Genomic DNA, 18,245 nt, shown 5'->3' on the forward strand with positions numbered 1-18,245 from the left:
GGTGCAGGGGCTTACGGCCCTTGGCTCTGTCCTGTTCGGCGTCACGCTCTGGGTAAGTTCTAAAGTTTTTGGAGAGACGTGCGTGCAGTGAGTGACTCCTCAGGTCCTGAAATCCAGGCCGCCTCTCGCAACTCCTATCCGCGGTCAGGACGCTCAGACTCGGGATTCCAATCCAAGTGTCTGGAGGCCTGGAAACTTTCTCGGGAGAGCCCAGGGATGCCCCGCCGCTTGTCGCCTCATCCTCCCCTGCGCTGCGCGTCTCCCTGGCCACCAGGAGCCTTCTCCTGGGCAACTGCCCCTTGCTCACTCTTCTAAACTGCAGAGATCTCCGGCCAAACTGGCTTTTTACTGGCGCCACTCAGAAGCCCTCCGGATCAGCCCGTTTCCTTCACCTTGTTTCTCTTCCTCTCGCGGTTCCTGGAAACCAGGACCATGAACTTGGCCGCAGACCCGGCTCCCGGCCGCAGGCGGCTCCCGCTACTCTCTCCATCCCTGTGCCAGCTGCTGCGAGTCTGGGGGTTGTTGTCTCTGCTCCCGGGCCCGGCCCGGGTCCAAGCGGCAGAACAGCGTCAGGTGTTCCAGGTGATGGAAGAGCAGCCCCCAGGGACTCTGGTGGGCACCATCCCAACGCGCCCAGGCTTCACCTACCGGCTCAGCGAAAGCCACGCCCTGTTCGCTATTAACAGCAGCACCGGAGCGCTGTACACCACAGCCACCATCGACCGCGAGAGCCTGCCCAGCGACGTGGTCAACCTGGTGGTCCTTTCCAGCGCGCCCACCTACCCTACCGAGGTGCGGGTGTTGGTGCGTGACCTCAACGACAATGCCCCAGTCTTCCCAGATCCCTCGATCGTGGTCACCTTCAAGGAGGACAGTGGCAGCGGGCGTCAGGTCATTCTGGACACCGCCACGGACTCTGACATCGGCTCCAACGGCGTGGACCACCGCTCCTACCGCATCGTCCGCGGCAACGAGGCGGGTCGCTTTCGCCTGGACATTACCTTGAACCCCAGTGGCGAGGGAGCGTTCCTGCACCTGGTCTCCAAGGGCGGGCTGGACCGCGAGGTCACGCCTCAGTACCAGCTCCTGGTGGAGGTGGAGGACAAGGGTGAGCCAAAGCGGCGGGGTTACCTTCAGGTCAATGTGACTGTACAGGACATAAACGACAATCCCCCGGTGTTTGGCAGTTCCCATTACCAGGCGGGGGTGCCTGAGGACGCGGCTGTGGGCTCGAGTGTCCTGCAGGTGGCGGCGGCGGACGCAGACGAGGGCACCAATGCGGACATCCGTTACCGGCTGCAGGACGAGGGAACCCCCTTCCAGATGGACCCGGAGACGGGGCTCATCACCGTGCGAGAGCCGCTAGACTTTGAGGCCCGGCGACAGTATTCGCTGACAGTGCAGGCCACGGACCGGGGCGTGCCCTCGCTCACCGGGCGCGCGGAAGCGATCATCCAGCTGCTGGATGTCAATGACAACGACCCTGTAGTGAAGTTTCGCTACTTCCCCGCCACCTCGCGCTACGCTTCGGTGGATGAGAACGCGCAGGTGGGTACCGTGGTGGCTCTGCTCACCGTGACCGACGCGGACTCCCCGGAAGCCAATGGAAACATCTCAGTGCAGATTCTCGGGGGCAATGAGCAACGCCACTTTGAGGTACAGAGGAGCAAGGTGCCCAACCTGAGTCTCATCAAGGTGGCCAGCGCCCTGGACCGCGAGCGAATTCCTTCCTACAACCTCACAGTCTCCGTCTCGGATAACTCCGGGGCGCCCCCTACCGCCGAGGTTCAGGCGCGCTCCTCCGTGGCCAGCTTGGTGATTTTTGTCAATGACATCAATGATCACCCTCCGGTCTTTGCGCAGCAAGTGTACAGAGTGAACCTGAGCGAGGAGGCGCCTCCGGGGAGCTATGTGAGTGGGGTGTCTGCCACCGACGGTGACTCTGGTCTCAATGCTAACCTGCGCTACAGCATCGTCTCTGGAAATGGGTTGGGCTGGTTCCACATTAGTGAGCACAGTGGTCTAGTGACCACCAGTGCTGCGGGGGGCCTTGACCGTGAACTCGCCTCCCAGATTGTACTGAATATCAGTGCCCGAGACCAGGGGGTCCACCCCAAGGTGTCCTATGCCCAGCTTGTGGTAACTGTCTTGGATGTCAATGATGAAAAGCCCGTGTTTAGCCAGCCTGAAGGCTATGAGGTGTCTGTAGTTGAGAACGCTCCAGCTGGGACTGAGCTGTTGATTCTAGGGGCAACCGATGGGGATCTGAGCGACAACGGGACAGTGCGCTTCTCCCTGCAAGAGGCTGAGAGTGACCAAAGGCTCTTCCGCCTGGATCCTGTATCTGGGAGGCTGAGTACTATCTCCTCCCTAGACAGAGAGGAACAAGCTTTCTACTGTCTATTGGTTCTAGCGACAGACTTGGGCTCCCCTCCCCAGTCATCCACAGCTCAGGTGAATGTCAGTCTTCTGGACATCAATGACAACAGTCCTGTGTTCTACCCAGTCCAATACTTCGCTCATATTCAGGAGAATGAGCCTGGAGGTAGCTATGTCACCACAGTGTCTGCTACCGACCCAGACATGGGTCCCAATGGAACTGTTCAGTATAGTATATCAGCTGGGGACAGGTCGAGGTTTCAGATTAATGCTAAGAGCGGGGTTATTTCTACAAGAATGGCCCTAGACAGAGAAGAGAAAACAGCCTACCAGCTGCAAATAGTGGCCACTGATGGGGGCAATTTACAGTCTCCTAACCAGGCCATAGTAACAGTCACGGTGTTAGATACACAAGACAACCCACCTGTATTCAGCCAGGCTGCTTACAGCTTCGTGGTCTTTGAGAATGTGGCCCTAGGGTACCACGTGGGCAGTGTTTCTGCCACCACCATGGACCTCAATGCTAACATTAGCTATCTCATCACTACTGGGGACCAGAGAGGTATGTTTGTTATGAATCCTGTCACAGGGCAGCTGACCACAGCAAGTGTGATTGATAGGGAAGAGCAGTCTTTTTATCAGCTGAGAGTCGTGGCCAGTGGGGGAGCAATAACGGGAGACACTGTGGTTAACATCACAGTTAAAGACTTGAATGATAACGCTCCCCACTTCCTCCAGGCAGTAGAAAGCATAAACGCAGTGGAGAACTGGCAGGCAGGGCATAGCATCTTCCAGGCCAAAGCCGTGGACCCTGATGAGGGTGTCAATGGCAGGGTGCTCTACAGCCTGAAGCAGAACCCCAAGAACCTGTTTGCTATCAATGAGCAGAATGGTAACATCAGTCTGCTGGCTCCGCTGGATGTCCACGCTGGCTCATACCAGGTAGAAATCTTGGCCTCTGATATGGGTGTCCCCCAGCTCTCCTCCAGCATCATTTTAACAGTTTATGTCCATGACGTAAATGACAACCCTCCAGTGTTTGACCAGATTTCCTATGAGGTCACACTTTCTGAGTCGGAGCCTGTGAATTCTCGATTCTTTAAAGTGCAAGCTTCCGATAAAGATTCTGGGGCAAATGGGGAAATAGCATACACTATCACAGATGGGAACACTGGAGATGCCTTTGGCATATTCCCAGATGGCCAGTTGTACATCAAAAGTGAATTGGACCGTGAACTTCAGGAGAGATATGTGTTATTGGTTGTTGCCTCTGACCGGGCAGTGGAGCCCCTAAGTGCTACTGTGAATGTCACTGTGATTTTAGAAGATGTGAATGACAATAGGCCTTTGTTTAATAGTACCAATTACACATTCTACTTCGAAGAGGAGCAGAGGGCCGGGTCATTCGTCGGCAAGGTCAGTGCGGTGGACAAAGACTTCGGGCCTAATGGGGAAGTAAGGTATGCTTTTGAGGTGGCACAGCCTGACTTTGAGTTGCATGCTGTCACTGGGGAAATCACCAACACTCACAAGTTTGACAGGGAGTCACTCATGAGGAGACGGGGGACAGCAGTCTTCAGCTTCACAGTGATAGCCACAGATCAGGGCCTCCCTCAGCCTCTGAAGGACCAGGCCACCGTGCATGTCTACATGAAGGACATCAATGACAATGCCCCCAAGTTTCTAAAAGACTTTTACCAAGCTACAGTGTCAGAGACGGCGACCAATCTGACCCAGGTCTTACGGGTGTCTGCCTCCGATGTGGATGAAGGAAATAACGGCCTCATTCACTACTCTATCCTCAAAGGAAACGAAGAAAGACAGTTTACCATAGACAAGTTCTCTGGTCAGGTGACTCTTATAGGTAAGTTAGACTATGAGGCGACCCCGGCCTATTCCCTCCTCATCCAGGCAGTGGATTCAGGGGCCATCTCCCTCAACTCAACCTGTACTCTAAGTATTGACATTTTGGATGAAAATGACAACACGCCCTCGTTCCCGAAGTCAACACTATTTGTGGATGTCTTGGAAAACATGAGGATTGGTGAACTGGTGTCCTCTATTACTGCCACTGATTCTGACTCAGGTGTCAATGCAGACTTACACTACACCATCACAGGATCAAACAACCATGGGACTTTTAGTATTAGTCCAAACACTGGGAGTATCTTTCTTGCCAAGAAGTTGGACTTTGAGACACAGTCTTTATATAAATTAAACATCACAGCAAAAGACCAAGGGCGACCTCCTCGGTCATCCACAATGTCAGTGGTGATTCATGTGAGGGACTTCAATGACAACCCCCCAAGCTTTCCTCCGGGAGACATTTTTAAGTCTATAGTGGAGAACATCCCTCTTGGTACATCTGTCATTTCTGTGACAGCGCATGACCCAGATGCGGATATCAATGGGCAGCTGTCTTACGCCATCATCCAACAGATGCCCCGAGGCAACCACTTCAGCATAGATGAAGTCAAAGGAACCATCTACACCAGTGCTGAGATCGACCGGGAATTTGCCAATCTCTTTGAGTTAACAGTGAAAGCCAATGATCAAGCTGTGCCTATAGAAAGTAGGAGGTATGCTTTGAAAAATGTAACCATTTTGGTGACAGACCTCAATGACAATGTCCCAATGTTTATATCACAAAACGCCCTGGCTGCAGATCCTTCAGCCATGATCGGTTCTGTCTTGACTACCATCATGGCTGCAGACCCCGATGAAGGCGCTAATGGAGAGGTGGAGTATGAAATAGTCAATGGAGACACAGAAACCTTCACTGTGGATCGCTACAGTGGAGACCTTCGTGTGGCTTCTGCATTAGTGCCTTCACAGCTTATCTATAACCTCATAGTATCAGCCACAGACCTGGGCCCAGAGAGGAGGAAGTCAACCACGGAGTTGACCGTCATCCTCCAGGGCCTTGATGGGCCTGTTTTCACACAGAACAAATACATAACCATCTTGAAGGAAGGGGAGCCCATTGGTACGAATGTCATATCCATAGAAGCAGCTAGCCCCAGGGGGTCAGAGGCTCCAGTGGAATATTACATCGTTTCCGTTCACTGTGAAGAAAAGACTGTTGGACGTCTCTTTACCATTGGACGGCAGACTGGGGTCATTCAAACTGCAGCCATTTTGGACCGGGAGCAGGGAGCATGTCTCTACCTGGTGGATGTTTATGCCATAGAGAAGTCATCTGCCTTTCCCAGGACACAGAGAGCAGAGGTGAGAGCTTGTATTCCTTTATTATCTACTCTGGGTGGACTTTTTCTAAATGACTTTGTTGTTGTGATTACTCTCTATGATTTAACTGTGTTTTCATGGCTATGTTTATAAACAGGGACAATTTAGAAAATATTGTCACACACTGACAGTTTCAGAAAAATGCACCTATAATCCAGGTTACAATAAATAATGAACTTTTTTTAAAAAAATGAATGTTCCTTAATTGCAACCATGAGTGTTAGGCTACTGACAGAGCATTTGCATTTGCAGAAGTAATTAAAGCCCATTTGTGTGAGCAGAGGCACTGTACTCACATAGAACTCTCTCAGTAAGGAAATCAGCTGGGGGATGGGCGGTCTCAGAGTTAGGAGATCCCTGTTCCAAGGTGAAGAGTTTTCCTAGATCCCTGAGTGGGTTAGATTTCTGAGCTGGGTTGTGCTGGAGCCTGCGTGGCAGTTTACATCAGAACAGCATTGACCTCCCCATCCTCAGCAAGCTTGGCAGATTCTTTATAGACAGTGAGTAATCTCAACGTGGTGAGCCAAGTTTGTGGAGATTTCTCATTTCTTCTGCCTGAGGAGCTTACAAACTACCTCCTGGCATGGAGCAAAGGCTTCTCTTTCTTCCTAAACTAACTCAGGTAGCTGTGAACAGTTAGATCTGAAGTTCCACTCCGACTCTTGGGATGAAAGTGTGCTGTTATGCGATGATGCAGGCGCTTGTCCTGTCTCCAGGTGGGAAAGGTTACTCTGGGCACAAATCAGTACCATGCCCATCCCCCAGAAGGCGCAGGCTGGATTGTGGCCTGGCCCATCTTACTATCCCTGATTGACATCTTCTCGGTTAGGCTCCTCCCTTCCTGGGCTGTGTGAAAATCGCCAAGAACTGATTCCGCTATCTTCTAGAATGCTTGATGGATGTTTTCTGAGTCCTCCCTCCTGCTTCCCACTCCCCTCAGAGATGTCCTAGCTTCTGCCCCTCAGCCAAAAACTCAAAAGATCAAGTGTGGTTTCTGATGCGTGGCAGAGGTCCAAACACAACACGGTGGTGAAATAGGGGCTGCTATGTTTATTTGCTTGCTTTCTCCTCGGGGGAGACCAAGGATGCTTTCATTTTGAGGGCTTGTTTTTATTGTTATCTTTTGAAATTCTCCGTGATTTTATTTTTTCTGATTGCTAGCTGTTGCATCCTGTGGCTGGGATCAGAGGGCATGAGTGCTCATTAGAAATATAATTCCCAATGGTGATGTCATTGTAAATGGATTTCAATTTTTCCTTGCACATCTTTGCCCGAGAGGCTTCAGAGTTAAATTGTCTCCTTATGTCTACTTCTTTAGAGGTCTTGACATGAGAGGTCTTTGGCTTGGATCAGGTCATGATTTATGCCTAAATCATTATTTGATTAGAGCTTATTCCATCTTTCACTTTCTTCTCTGTAGTTATTTCTGAGATGAACAGCTTTGATTAGTTTGAAAACCAAAATATTTACTGAAGGCTGGCAATTAAGTCTCTCAGATAATGGCTGAATTTGTTAAGCAGATGACCTGATTAGGTGTTTATTTCACTCAACTGCTTTTATTAGAGGAGTGCAGAGCATGGGAAGGAATGCTCATGGGTGCCATTAGAAGATCCATTACGCCTGTGATTTATCTATTCAATAGGGGAAGATTGACTTGCCATAAATGTGCCGGACAGTGATGTCTCTGAAACAGGCATGAAGTCTAAAAATAATTATTATTACAAATAACTTTTGTTAGGAATGGGAGCAATATGCCCACTATGTCTTTACTCTAACCTCAGTTAATATGAGTATGAAACATATTCTTTCAGACTTCTAGGGTCCTCTGTATTGACAAACCAAGGGAGAATTGATCTGAAGACTTGTGTGTGTTTGTGTGTGTGTGTGTGTGTGTGTGTGTGTGTGTGTGTGTGTACCTGTATGACCGTACTTGTTTCTCTCTCTCTTGTACACACACACACACACACACACACACACACACACACACACACACACACAGAGAGAGAGAGAGAGAGAGAGAGAGAGAGAGAGAGAGAGAGAGAGAGAGAAAGACAGAGACAGAGAGACAGAGACAGAGATGGAGAGACAGAGACAGAGAGAGACATAGAGACAAAGAGAGTGAGAGAGCACACTCACCCATGGATCAGGATACCCTCTGTATACTAAAGTGCAGAAATTGTAAACCAACTTTGAGTTCCCAAGTTACAGCCACTCCTGAAATTTAAAAACAAATATTTTATTTGTTATGCCCAAAGAATACTGAAAGCAGTAGTTTGGAGGTAAAATTCCATGTTATTCTTGATTGTGTTTTTCCAATATGTAAAGTAAGCTAGTTTTTTTCTTTTGCTCAGTTGGTTTATTATGATTCTGCAATGAGAAGACATAAAGCGTCAACGGCAGAGGTGACTTGTACATTGTTCCATTCCAGGTTCAGACTTCTGAAAGTATTTGAAAACATGCATTTGTCTGACCTGATAGGTGTCTGGGCTGCTTGCTTGGGACTCAGGCCAGTGTCACAATGTCACGCATTCTATGTGATGAGAGGGTTGGACGATTGGTCTGCATTCTTTTGGGATGGGCATGGGAGATGTACCTTTGATATTGGTCACTCTGGACACTTGCCCAAAGGACACATTCTCTCAATCTGCCTGTCAAAACTGAAGCTTGACAGGGCAGGAATGCCTCCAAAGGCTGTCTTCTGTAATATGTCAATTATTTAATGAATTTTAATTAAAATTTAGAAATCTGTTTTATTTGCAAACTTTCAGTGTAGAGCCTCAGTTAGACCTCATGATGACCAGGGACTTGGTTATATTGGTCCTTTTTATTTCAGTCTCATTTATTACCCAGCATGCAGTAGGTGCTGCAAACTTGTTACACTGAGTAACATGGTAGACGAACCAAGATCAGAACACAACTCCTTTGAGGAGTGAGTCTAAGAAAAGCCGTGGGAAGGGAGGGTGTAAATTTGACGACCCATCAGTTGAATAAGGACAGAGAATAGTAATTACTTCTGCTCTACAAATGAAATGAGGATCGTCAGAAATGGGAAGGAACAGAGGGAATAAAGGGTGGTCTGACATAGGGCGACTGTGTGAGGGGAAGGGGGACTGCACCTAACCAGGGTCACATAGGCTGCTTTCCAGGCCACTGGCTTCTGGATCCCCTTATGTTCCTCTGAGACTCCTTAAGGGCCTCCTGGTTAAGGGTGCACCTTAACTAGTTTTCTTTATTAGTTGTGGTGATTTGCATGAGAAATGTCCCCCACAGGCTTCCATACTTTGGAAATTTTAGGAGGTGGAGCTTTGGTAGAAGAGTCTTTGGGGAAGGCTTAGAGAGTTTGTAGCCGTGACCCACTTTTAGTTTGCATCTCCGCTTCCTGTTTGCAGTAGAGATGTGATCTCTCAGCTTGCTGCTCCTGTGGCTCGCTGCCATGCCTGTCCATCATGGTGGACTTTGATCCCTCTAGATCCATAAGCCAAGGCAGACGCTTTGTCTGTAAGTTGCTTTCAGTCTTGGTATTATATCTCAGGCACAGAGAAGTAACTGAGGTGCTAGTTTTACCAAAACAACAGAAAAATAGAGGATACTGGCTTGTTAACATCACATGGGACATGATGTTCTTTTTTGTCTAAAGATGCTACATGTTCAAACTTGAAAATCTGAAGTAATGATATCTTGAATTTAAAAACTCTCTTTGACTCATGACTTACAGAATACAGTAGGCATCTCAAACCTTTTTTTCCTGGTAGATTGCACAGTGGTGTTTTGTTTTGTTTTATTTTTCAGTTAAAATATCTGAGATTACTCCATTCTCAAATGGGTAGGTTGAGTAGAGTACTGGAAAAGCATTTTGGTTTAGTCCTGTCAGGTAATTATTGATTTTACCAACCCAGGAAGGACATTGCCTTGGGACTTACAGGAAACACAGCAGGATATTGATCAGCAGTTGTACCCATGTAGTTACGTGAAAATCTGCGGTCTGTGCTGCCTTCCAAGTGGGTCTCTGCCTCTTTAAGATGTATCTGTCAGCCATTTGTAATTCAGAAAATACTGGTATAAATGATGGAGACTCTCTCAGACAGGATTTTTTTTTGGTAGTTTATTTCATAAATTTCAAATATGCTTGTTTTAAATGATGGATAAATGAAGGTTCTGAAAAATATGTTTGTATGTGTATGAGTGTGTTTGTGTGTGTGCATGCATGTCTCTGTATGTGCGTGTGTTTATATGTGTGATAGTGTGTGATTTATGTATGTATGTGTGTATGCATGTATGTATGTGCCTTTATATGTATGCATGCACGTATGTGTGTATGTATGTTTATTATGATGTAGTCAAACCTTGCTACTCTGTCACTTTATTACACAACACAGTTATTTTGTTATGAGAGTCCATAGCTCACAGCTCCTTTACATGTTTCACAAATATACTGTATCATCAGCCATTGTGGTTGCCTTGCTGTGTGTTAAGTCTCTTGAAATACTTTCCTCTTAATGGCAGTGGTGTAGTTGTGACACAGATCTGACCATCTCCCCTCCAAGTACACCTGACTCTGTGAATCCCACTGTACTCTCGTCTTACGCCATCAACTCTCAGGTCTGAGTGAGGCACACAGATCATGTGGCATCAGCATGTGCTTGGTGAGTTCACTCAGCCACACACCCTCAAGGCTCATCCATGAAACTGCAGATTTCAGGTCTCACTATTCTGACAACCATGTAGTATCACTGTACATGTGTCATGTGTACCTTAACCACTTAGCTCCTGATGCTCCCAGGGGCTGGTTGGCTTTGTATCCTGGCTGCTATACAGTGCTCAGTCAACAAGGATGTGGACTTGTCTCTCCAAGGTCTGCATTTCCTCTGTCTGGACACATCCAGTGATGGGTTACTGTAACCAATGGCACTTCTCTCTTTAATGTTTGTACATAAATTCTTGTGTTTTCCATGATAGAGCCACCAGTTCGCATTCCACTGCTGCAGTTCAGATTTTGTTAGCTTGGTCCCTGTGGTGTCACTACTGAGGTATGGTGGAATCCTAGAGAGCTGCAGCTTTGTGGGGGGCATTTAGGATATTCAGAATGTCCTTAGAGGAGGCCAGTACCCATGATTCCTTCCACTTCCTTTTTGTTCTCTGGCTCACGGTATAGCCAGTTCACTCTACCTTGCACTTCTAACCCGATCTGTTGCCTCACCACTGGCCCAAATCAAGGATGCCAATGGGTCATAAACTGCAGCCTCCAAAACTGTAATCCACAATCAACCCTTTATCCTCATAAATTGATCAAGGGATTTCGTTATAATCATGGGGAAGCTGTTTAACCCACCAACTAATGGTCATGTGAGTAAATTCTTACAGCCTGCAGCTCTAATCTTGTCTTTAGATGGCAGCCATTCTAATTGGAGTGGAGTGTCACTGGAGTGGAGTGTCATAGCCTGGGCTCATGTTTGCCTGGAGCTCTTCGATGTTAAACATTCTTTACAGACTTGGCCATCTGTCTGTGCATCTTCTTCTGGAACTGTCTGGTCTTCTGCCCACGATTTAACTGTGTTGCTCCTTTTGATGCTATTGATGTGTTTCAGTTCCTTGTATATTTTCATCACTAACCCCTGTCAGATCCATCCTTTGTGCCTGTTTTCTAATCGATAGGTCTTTCTCTCACTGTGTTGGTTGTTTCTGTCATTCTGAAGCTTTCTTAGTCTGATTTGTATTTGCCTATTTGTTGTTTTATTTCATTGTCAGTATTTTTGAGCTTTTAATTAAAAAAAATGGACAATCACTATTTTGGAAGGAAGTGCACCAGGCGAAGTGATTTATTCTAATGCTCACTTGAAGGTCTGGCCTTTCGTCTTCAGTCCGTTTTTACATGACAAAGAATGATGGTCTCGCCTGATTCACACTGCACATGAACAAGGCTTCCCCCAGCACCATCGACTTTTCCTTCCCCATGGTGTGTTCTTGCAGACCTTGGTTACTGCACGTCAGTCCACTGGCAGCCTGTGACTTTGTCTCTGCACTTGCTGTCCTCCTTCAGTGATATGTGCATCTGTTTTTATGGTGACACATGACATTTGGCTTTCAGAAAACTCTTTGCATGTATTAACTCTCAACTCCCCGGGGATGATCAAAAATTATTCACAATTCAAAGTTTTGCTTGTTAGCTCAAATCTTACCACTAACATCGTCGGTTATTTTGCCTGAAGTGCCAGGCTCCCTTCACTCATTATACAAGTGAGCAGCTTCTTTTAGTGGCTCTTTGTGGTGGAAATGGGCTTCCCCAGACAGCGGCTTCTGAGGCTCATGGCACAGACAGTCCTTATCGGGGTACAGAGCACTGCTTCTCTGTGTAATCCCGTGTAACACAGAACACTGATAAGACATTGAGACACAATGGATAATTGTACTGTATTCTAAAGAACATTTTTCAATTTTTAGTGAAACTAGCATTCAGGTTTACTGTGAGTACTGGTGTGAACCTGATGTTGACCTCTGACCTCACACAGGTGAAAATATCCAGATAAACACCTATGTACATGGTTGGACTGTGTTTAATTAAGACTACAAGGAGCTTTAGCAATTGGATAATCTATTAATTTTCACAACAAAGCCATACTGATTACCAAGAGAAGGTGGAGATGCTGGGTGCTGGACAGTAAGTTAAAAAATGATTTTATTCTAGGCAGTTTAGAATTAGAGTTGGTTAGTGTTAGATGAGATGGCTAAATTTGCCAGGCATGGACTTGCCTAAGAACTAAGGCAGCTAGACAGTGTATTAATGGGGCAGGTGTTACAGTCTGGCTTTTCTAAGTTTTAGTGACTAACAGATGTAGAATCCTCATTCAGGACAGTAATAACTGGCAAATGACTGAGGCCAATGTACATTTGAATGTTCCTTAAAGTATCCATAAAATAGAATATGATGATATTTCCATATTTGGAGAGTCGTTTTAAGACAAGGGTTCTCTGTGTAGCTCTGGCTGTTCTGGAACTCACTTTGTAAACCATATTGGCCTGGAACTCACTGGACCTCATCTGCTTGCCTCTGCCTCCTGAGTGCTGGGATTAAAGGTATGCACCACCACCACCCATGATGGTATTTCCTAATGCCAGACTTTCAGTAGTCTGAATAAGAGCATCCCACAGAAGGAGAGTGGGATACAAAAGACAAGGGGAAATTAATTATTACATCAACCTTCATTATAAGATAGACACAATGAGACATTAGGGTGACTCAGTAGGTTAAAGTCCTTGCTCCTTACCCCATGACCCGAATTAGATCCCACGGAAGGTAAAGAGAACCAGCTCCAAGGTTGTCTTCCGACTCCTACACACACTGTGGCTCGCTCCCAACTAATAATAATAATTACAATAATAACAACGATGATACATATGTAATGATCTATTAGCAATATGCTCCTATTGTACAAAGGGTGGACTCCCCCCGCCCCACACACATGACAGATTAGATAATGAAGTCATGTTGATTAAACAGGAATCTGATTGGCAGATAATTTACATAAGGCCAAGAACTGGCTCTAGGTCTTCTTCACAAATTTAAGAAACACATTGAGTGAAAAATCAAAGAAGTCTCTGGTTTAAGGAGATGTCAGGAGCCACTTAGGAACCTGCTGGTGTGACTGCAGCCACATAGGCATTTGTTCCCAGCAGCCCGCATCCCTGCTACTTGTTTTAAGAATGACATATTCTTTCTCACTTTTCTAGATATAGGGTTCTAACTGTGTAAAGCATTTCCATTGTTCTAAAAGTTTCCACACTGCTGAAGGAGAAAAATCACAGGGTTGCACCTGGGTGCTGCTCCAGGGGCAGGGATGTAGGGATCTGACAGTCTTGCTAAGGTTCATTATGACCTCTTCTGGTCTTATTAAACTCAAGCAGGAGTGACTTCCGTGCTTCCGGTTCACACACTCAGTTTTCCAAAGGAATCACTTGTTTTTATTTTATATCTGTAAGTTTTTTGCCTGGAGACATGTGTTTGTAAAAAGTGCATGTAGTATATATGGAGGCCAGAGAGGACAAAGGATCCCCTAGAACAGGAGTTATAGGTGATTGTGTACCTCCATGTGGGAGCTGGGGACTGAACAAAGGATCTCCATGAGAGGAGCAAGTAACAGCTAAGCCACCTCTGCAGGCCTATGACTCCTTACACATTTTTATTAGATTGTATTTACTCATGTGTGTATGTGTCTGTCTCTCTGTCTGTGTGTGTGTGTGTGTGTGTGTGTGTGTGTGTGTGTGTGTGTGTATGTGTGTCCATCCATATGCATCTCTGTCTGTATAGTCTGTATATCAGTGGGCAATCTTCAGATGTTACTCACTCTTTTTTTTTTTTTTTTTTTTTTTTTAAATCATGTGGATTCCAAGTTTGAATTCAGGTCACTAGTCTTGGCAACAAATGCCTTTACCCACTGAGACATCTCAATGTCTGCTGACTCATTTCTTAAATGTCCTTTTGAGAACACACTTTGAATGAGTTATCTATACTGCCCACTTGTGTTCTGTCTACCTCCAATGTCATTTCTACCAGACCTGAACAGTGAACAAGCTCTGATGAAATTTTTCTCACCTAGGCAGCCATGATGAGCATGCCATTTTTCACGTTGGCATTGCAGATGCTTGTCAGATTTAATCTCCTCAAAGTATATAGTCCTAGTCATTCACATCTGTTAAATGCCTCCTTCACTCAGCTTCCATGTCACTAATACCTGTGACTTTTTATTTTATCCCCTTTTTATTTCTTAGACTACCCCCCCTCCCCCACAGCTTCTCTCCATCTTCCCACACCATGAACATGGTAAATTATGGAAGTGAAATCTGGCAGCCGATTTGTGAATGGGAAGAGATTCCAGGGGCTCTCCTGGGGGAATTCTCTCTCTGTACCTGGAGAAGGTCCTGTTGGTGTTTTCCAGTGGCTCTCCAGATTGTCACAGGAAACCTGACGAAGGAGCTTTTCAGAAAAACTGTAGCTTAACCTACAGGGGACCATTTCTTTTTTGTAAAGCATTACGCAGTGGTTAAAATACTTGATATTGTCTCTAGTCATCTGTGGCCTAGAGTGTCTCCACTCATTAAGAAATAGAAACCGCTAGAGCTGTAAGCTAAGAGAACCACTGAAGAGAGGATGCTGCTTTAGATATGTGACACGGTTTCAAACATTACAAATGACTCAGAATGACTGTTATATCCACTCATCCCCTGGAGAACGTCTGACCTACCGGGGCAGAGTGACAGTTTAGAGAAAGGGGCTGAGGATGGGAGTGAGGCCCAGGCTTTGAGTGTTACCAGGACTTTGCAGCCTCAGTTGGAAATGATAGCAAGATGGGCAGTGATTGGCAGTCTGCTCACCTGACAGATGTCAGTGGCAGAGATGGCACAGAGTGGAAATCACCCACTTCCCAGCCTCCACTCAGGGCTGACCCCAAGCTTCAGCCTGAGACTCCAGCAGGCCAATGAGCCCCACAAAGACGTCTCAAATGAACACTGAGTTGAACTTGAAGCTGGAAGTTTGACTGTGAAAATTCGGCTCACAGACAATACTTCTCATCACCTCTCCCCACTCTATGAAACTGTCACGGTTCCAACCAGATCGCTGCTCCCAAGACATCATTTAAACTGAAAAAAAATGGATGTAACCCTCTTTTTATACTATAACACCTCTGAATTTTCCAAAGAATCCTCAGAAATTTACATTTAGTGTTCTGGAGAAGCTGTGTGTCTTTAAATTTAAAAGTATATTAAATATTGTCCTGATTATTTTAAATTTATAGCAATTTTCAGATTTGTGACATTTTTACTGGAGGTAGTATATAAAATGAGTCCTGTACTTTATCCATTGCTTTAATGATAGTTTTAAGTGTGATTATGTCAAACTGTGTAATAATGGAGCTTTGAACCATAATTGCCACTAAATGTTACTGAACTGCTTCTGTTTCTCTGTCAGAGTGATTTTTTTCCTCAGTAGGAGCCACTCAGAGTCCTGCTATTGCTACAAAAAGTTGAGTCATTGTCTATTTTTTAAGATAGTGTATTAAATCACGCACTAAAGCCATTAAAATAGCCGCTCATGTTTGTGTCTATGTGGGCCAGGGCTGCCAGTGTTGCAAAGCCAGCTTACTGTTTTATTACTCTGCATAATAAAAGACAGAAGTTATCTTTCCATTGAGGTTGGAATTAGTTGGAAGTAAGTAATGAATCTTTAGTGTCCTGAGCCCAGGGCCAGGCAAACTGAGAGCACCACTTGACCTCTGACTTATTGAGAAATGAAGGATGTGGGAGAGGAGTTTTCCTTTGTGGGATAAGATGGCTTTGGACAGGAGGGTCAATCTGGCTTTCCAAGAACTTGGGTCAAACCAGCACAGACAGCTGATGAGAAAGAGGTGGCCATCCCTGTGTCCTCCGCTCTGTGTATAAGCACAGACAGCTGATGAGAAAGAGGTGGCCATCCCTGTGTCCTCCGCTCTGTGTATAAGCACAGACAGCTGATGAGAAAGAGGTGGCCATCCCTGTGTCCTCTGCTCTGTGTATAAGCACAGACAGCTGATGAGAAAGAGGTGGCCATCCCTGTGTCCTCTGCTCTGTTCATAAGCACAGACAGCTGATGTGATAGAGATCCTGTGTCCTCTGCCCTGCATATCTGTGGGGGTCCATCGATGCCTTTATACCCATGAAGAATATTTGTCACTGAGCACCCAAGATACACATTAGACACACTAAATGAATCCTCTTTTGCTGTGGATATCGCTATATGTAAATAAACTCTGATTGGCCAATAGCCAGACAGGAAGGATAGGCGGAACTAACAGAGAGGAGAATTGAGAAAGGAGGAAGGAAGGGAGACTGCCTGGAGCCGCTGCCAGGACAAGGAAGATGTAAAGTACCGGTAAGCCATGAGCCACGTGGCAAAGTAAAGATTAATAGAAATGGGCTAAATATAAGAGTAAGAGCTAGACAATGACAGGCCTGAGCTAATGGCCAAGCAGTTTAAATAATGTAAGAGTCTGTGTGTTTATTTTATAAGTGGGCTCTGGGACTGGTGGGACTTGGTGGCGGGAGCTGGAGAGAAATTCTCCAGCTACACTCTTTGTTTAAGAACGGTGGTGAATGCTGGATTGGGGGGTGGTGCTGGGGGTGAGCTGTAGCAACACAGGAAAGAGTGATTGTGTGGGACAGGACTTTGGCATGCTTGCTTGGGGTTAACTTCATCACGTTACACACTTATTTCTTAGGGCATTTCATCCTCCTGTCTTAGGCGTTGTCTGTAGGAGACACCCCAAGCAGACTCCTGGAGGTCACCAGCCAGGCTTCCCAGCCTCTTAACTCCAGTCTAAATATGAAAGTCTATCTCAAAAACTCAAAGTGGATAGCAACTGAGAAACAAAGCTGAAATTGACCTCTGACCTCCATACCTCTTAAATATGAATGGGCACCCATAAACACACACATACACACACACACATAAATGAAAAGTATTTTTAAAAAGTGCTCTAAACACATTCTATTGGTTGATATAACATGAGACAAAGTGTAAACAACTGGAGAAATAAAACACAATTTAAATTTTATCTCTTTAAGTTTGGGATTTCCTAAAGTCAATTTTTCCATTCTCCATTAATGAACTTGATATACATTTCAATTTTGGGGGGGGGCCTCTCTATTGTTTTTGATATTAGGTACGGAGGCACACTGCATGGTGAAGTGTTATAGTCAACAGAATTTGAGGTTTATTTCTTTATATATTTTATATATACATGAGTACTCTGTTTTCACATACATCTACGTGCCCCAAGAGGGCTGTGGATCCCATTATAGATAGTTCTATGTCACCATATGGTTGCTGGGATTTGAACTCATGAACTTCTAGGGGAGCAATCAATGCTCTTAACCTTTGAGCTATCTCTCCAGTTTCCTGGTCAACACATTTAAAAAGGGAAGTAGCTTGTCCAAAGCCCTACCTGCCGCGGGAACTTCAGGCTGATGCCCAGCCTCTTTAAGCCTTGTGCCTTTGTCTGATAAAGGGAAGACAATGTAGCCTTTCAGTGAGGCTTGGGAGGAGAATGTGCCGCACAGCAGTATAGACTGGGCTTGAAGGTTGCTCGGCCCACAGTCGAGGCTCCTGCATTCGACTATTTACTCCTTGTGTGGTCCAGAAGGCAATGATTTCACAAAAATGTAAACAACTACTGGTCAAGGAAATAGCTACTGTTCACACAGGGATGGTGGCGACACGTCTAAGGACACTGTGTGGACGGGAATAAACCAAGCATTTAAATGTAAGGGAATTATTAAGGATGCACATCAGAGTATCTTCATGGTAATTTTCTTCATTACTTGAAATCTAGCACAAAAAAAAATACAATTTAAATGACAGCAAATGTCCAGCGAGCTGGAAGGCAAAGCTCAGAACAGAAAGGATTTTAGCTAAAAGAGGGAAATGACTCCTGGTTTTGAAATATTATTTTTTGCAAACATTTACTTTAGGTAATTAACAAAATTTGTCTTGTATTTTTTGTAATGCAAACTCAGATGGGCATTCTTTAGTTCATAGTCTGTGTGGATACCTGTTTGGCACTGAAGCCATCTTTAAGTTATATTCCATCTAG

The 18,245-nt window shown here is 45.7% G+C and overlaps 1 protein-coding gene across 1 annotated transcript in view; it reads left to right on the forward strand.

Annotated features, from left to right (window-relative positions):
• Positions 1-347: 347 nt before the first annotated feature.
• The window catches only part of Fat4 (FAT atypical cadherin 4), a 140,729-nt gene continuing 122,831 nt past the window's right edge, over positions 348-18,245 (forward strand). Inside the window, exon 1 of the mRNA XM_052730403.1 lies at positions 348-5,607. Coding sequence (XP_052586363.1) covers positions 433-5,607 — 5,175 coding nt within the window. The 5' untranslated portion in view covers positions 348-432. The remainder of the gene's footprint in view (positions 5,608-18,245) is intronic.

The sequence above is a fragment of the Peromyscus californicus genome, unplaced genomic scaffold, assembly GCF_007827085.1.
Source record: "Peromyscus californicus insignis strain IS unplaced genomic scaffold, ASM782708v3 Scaffold_9__1_contigs__length_137607984, whole genome shotgun sequence".
Classification (NCBI taxonomy): Eukaryota; Metazoa; Chordata; class Mammalia; order Rodentia; family Cricetidae; genus Peromyscus; species Peromyscus californicus.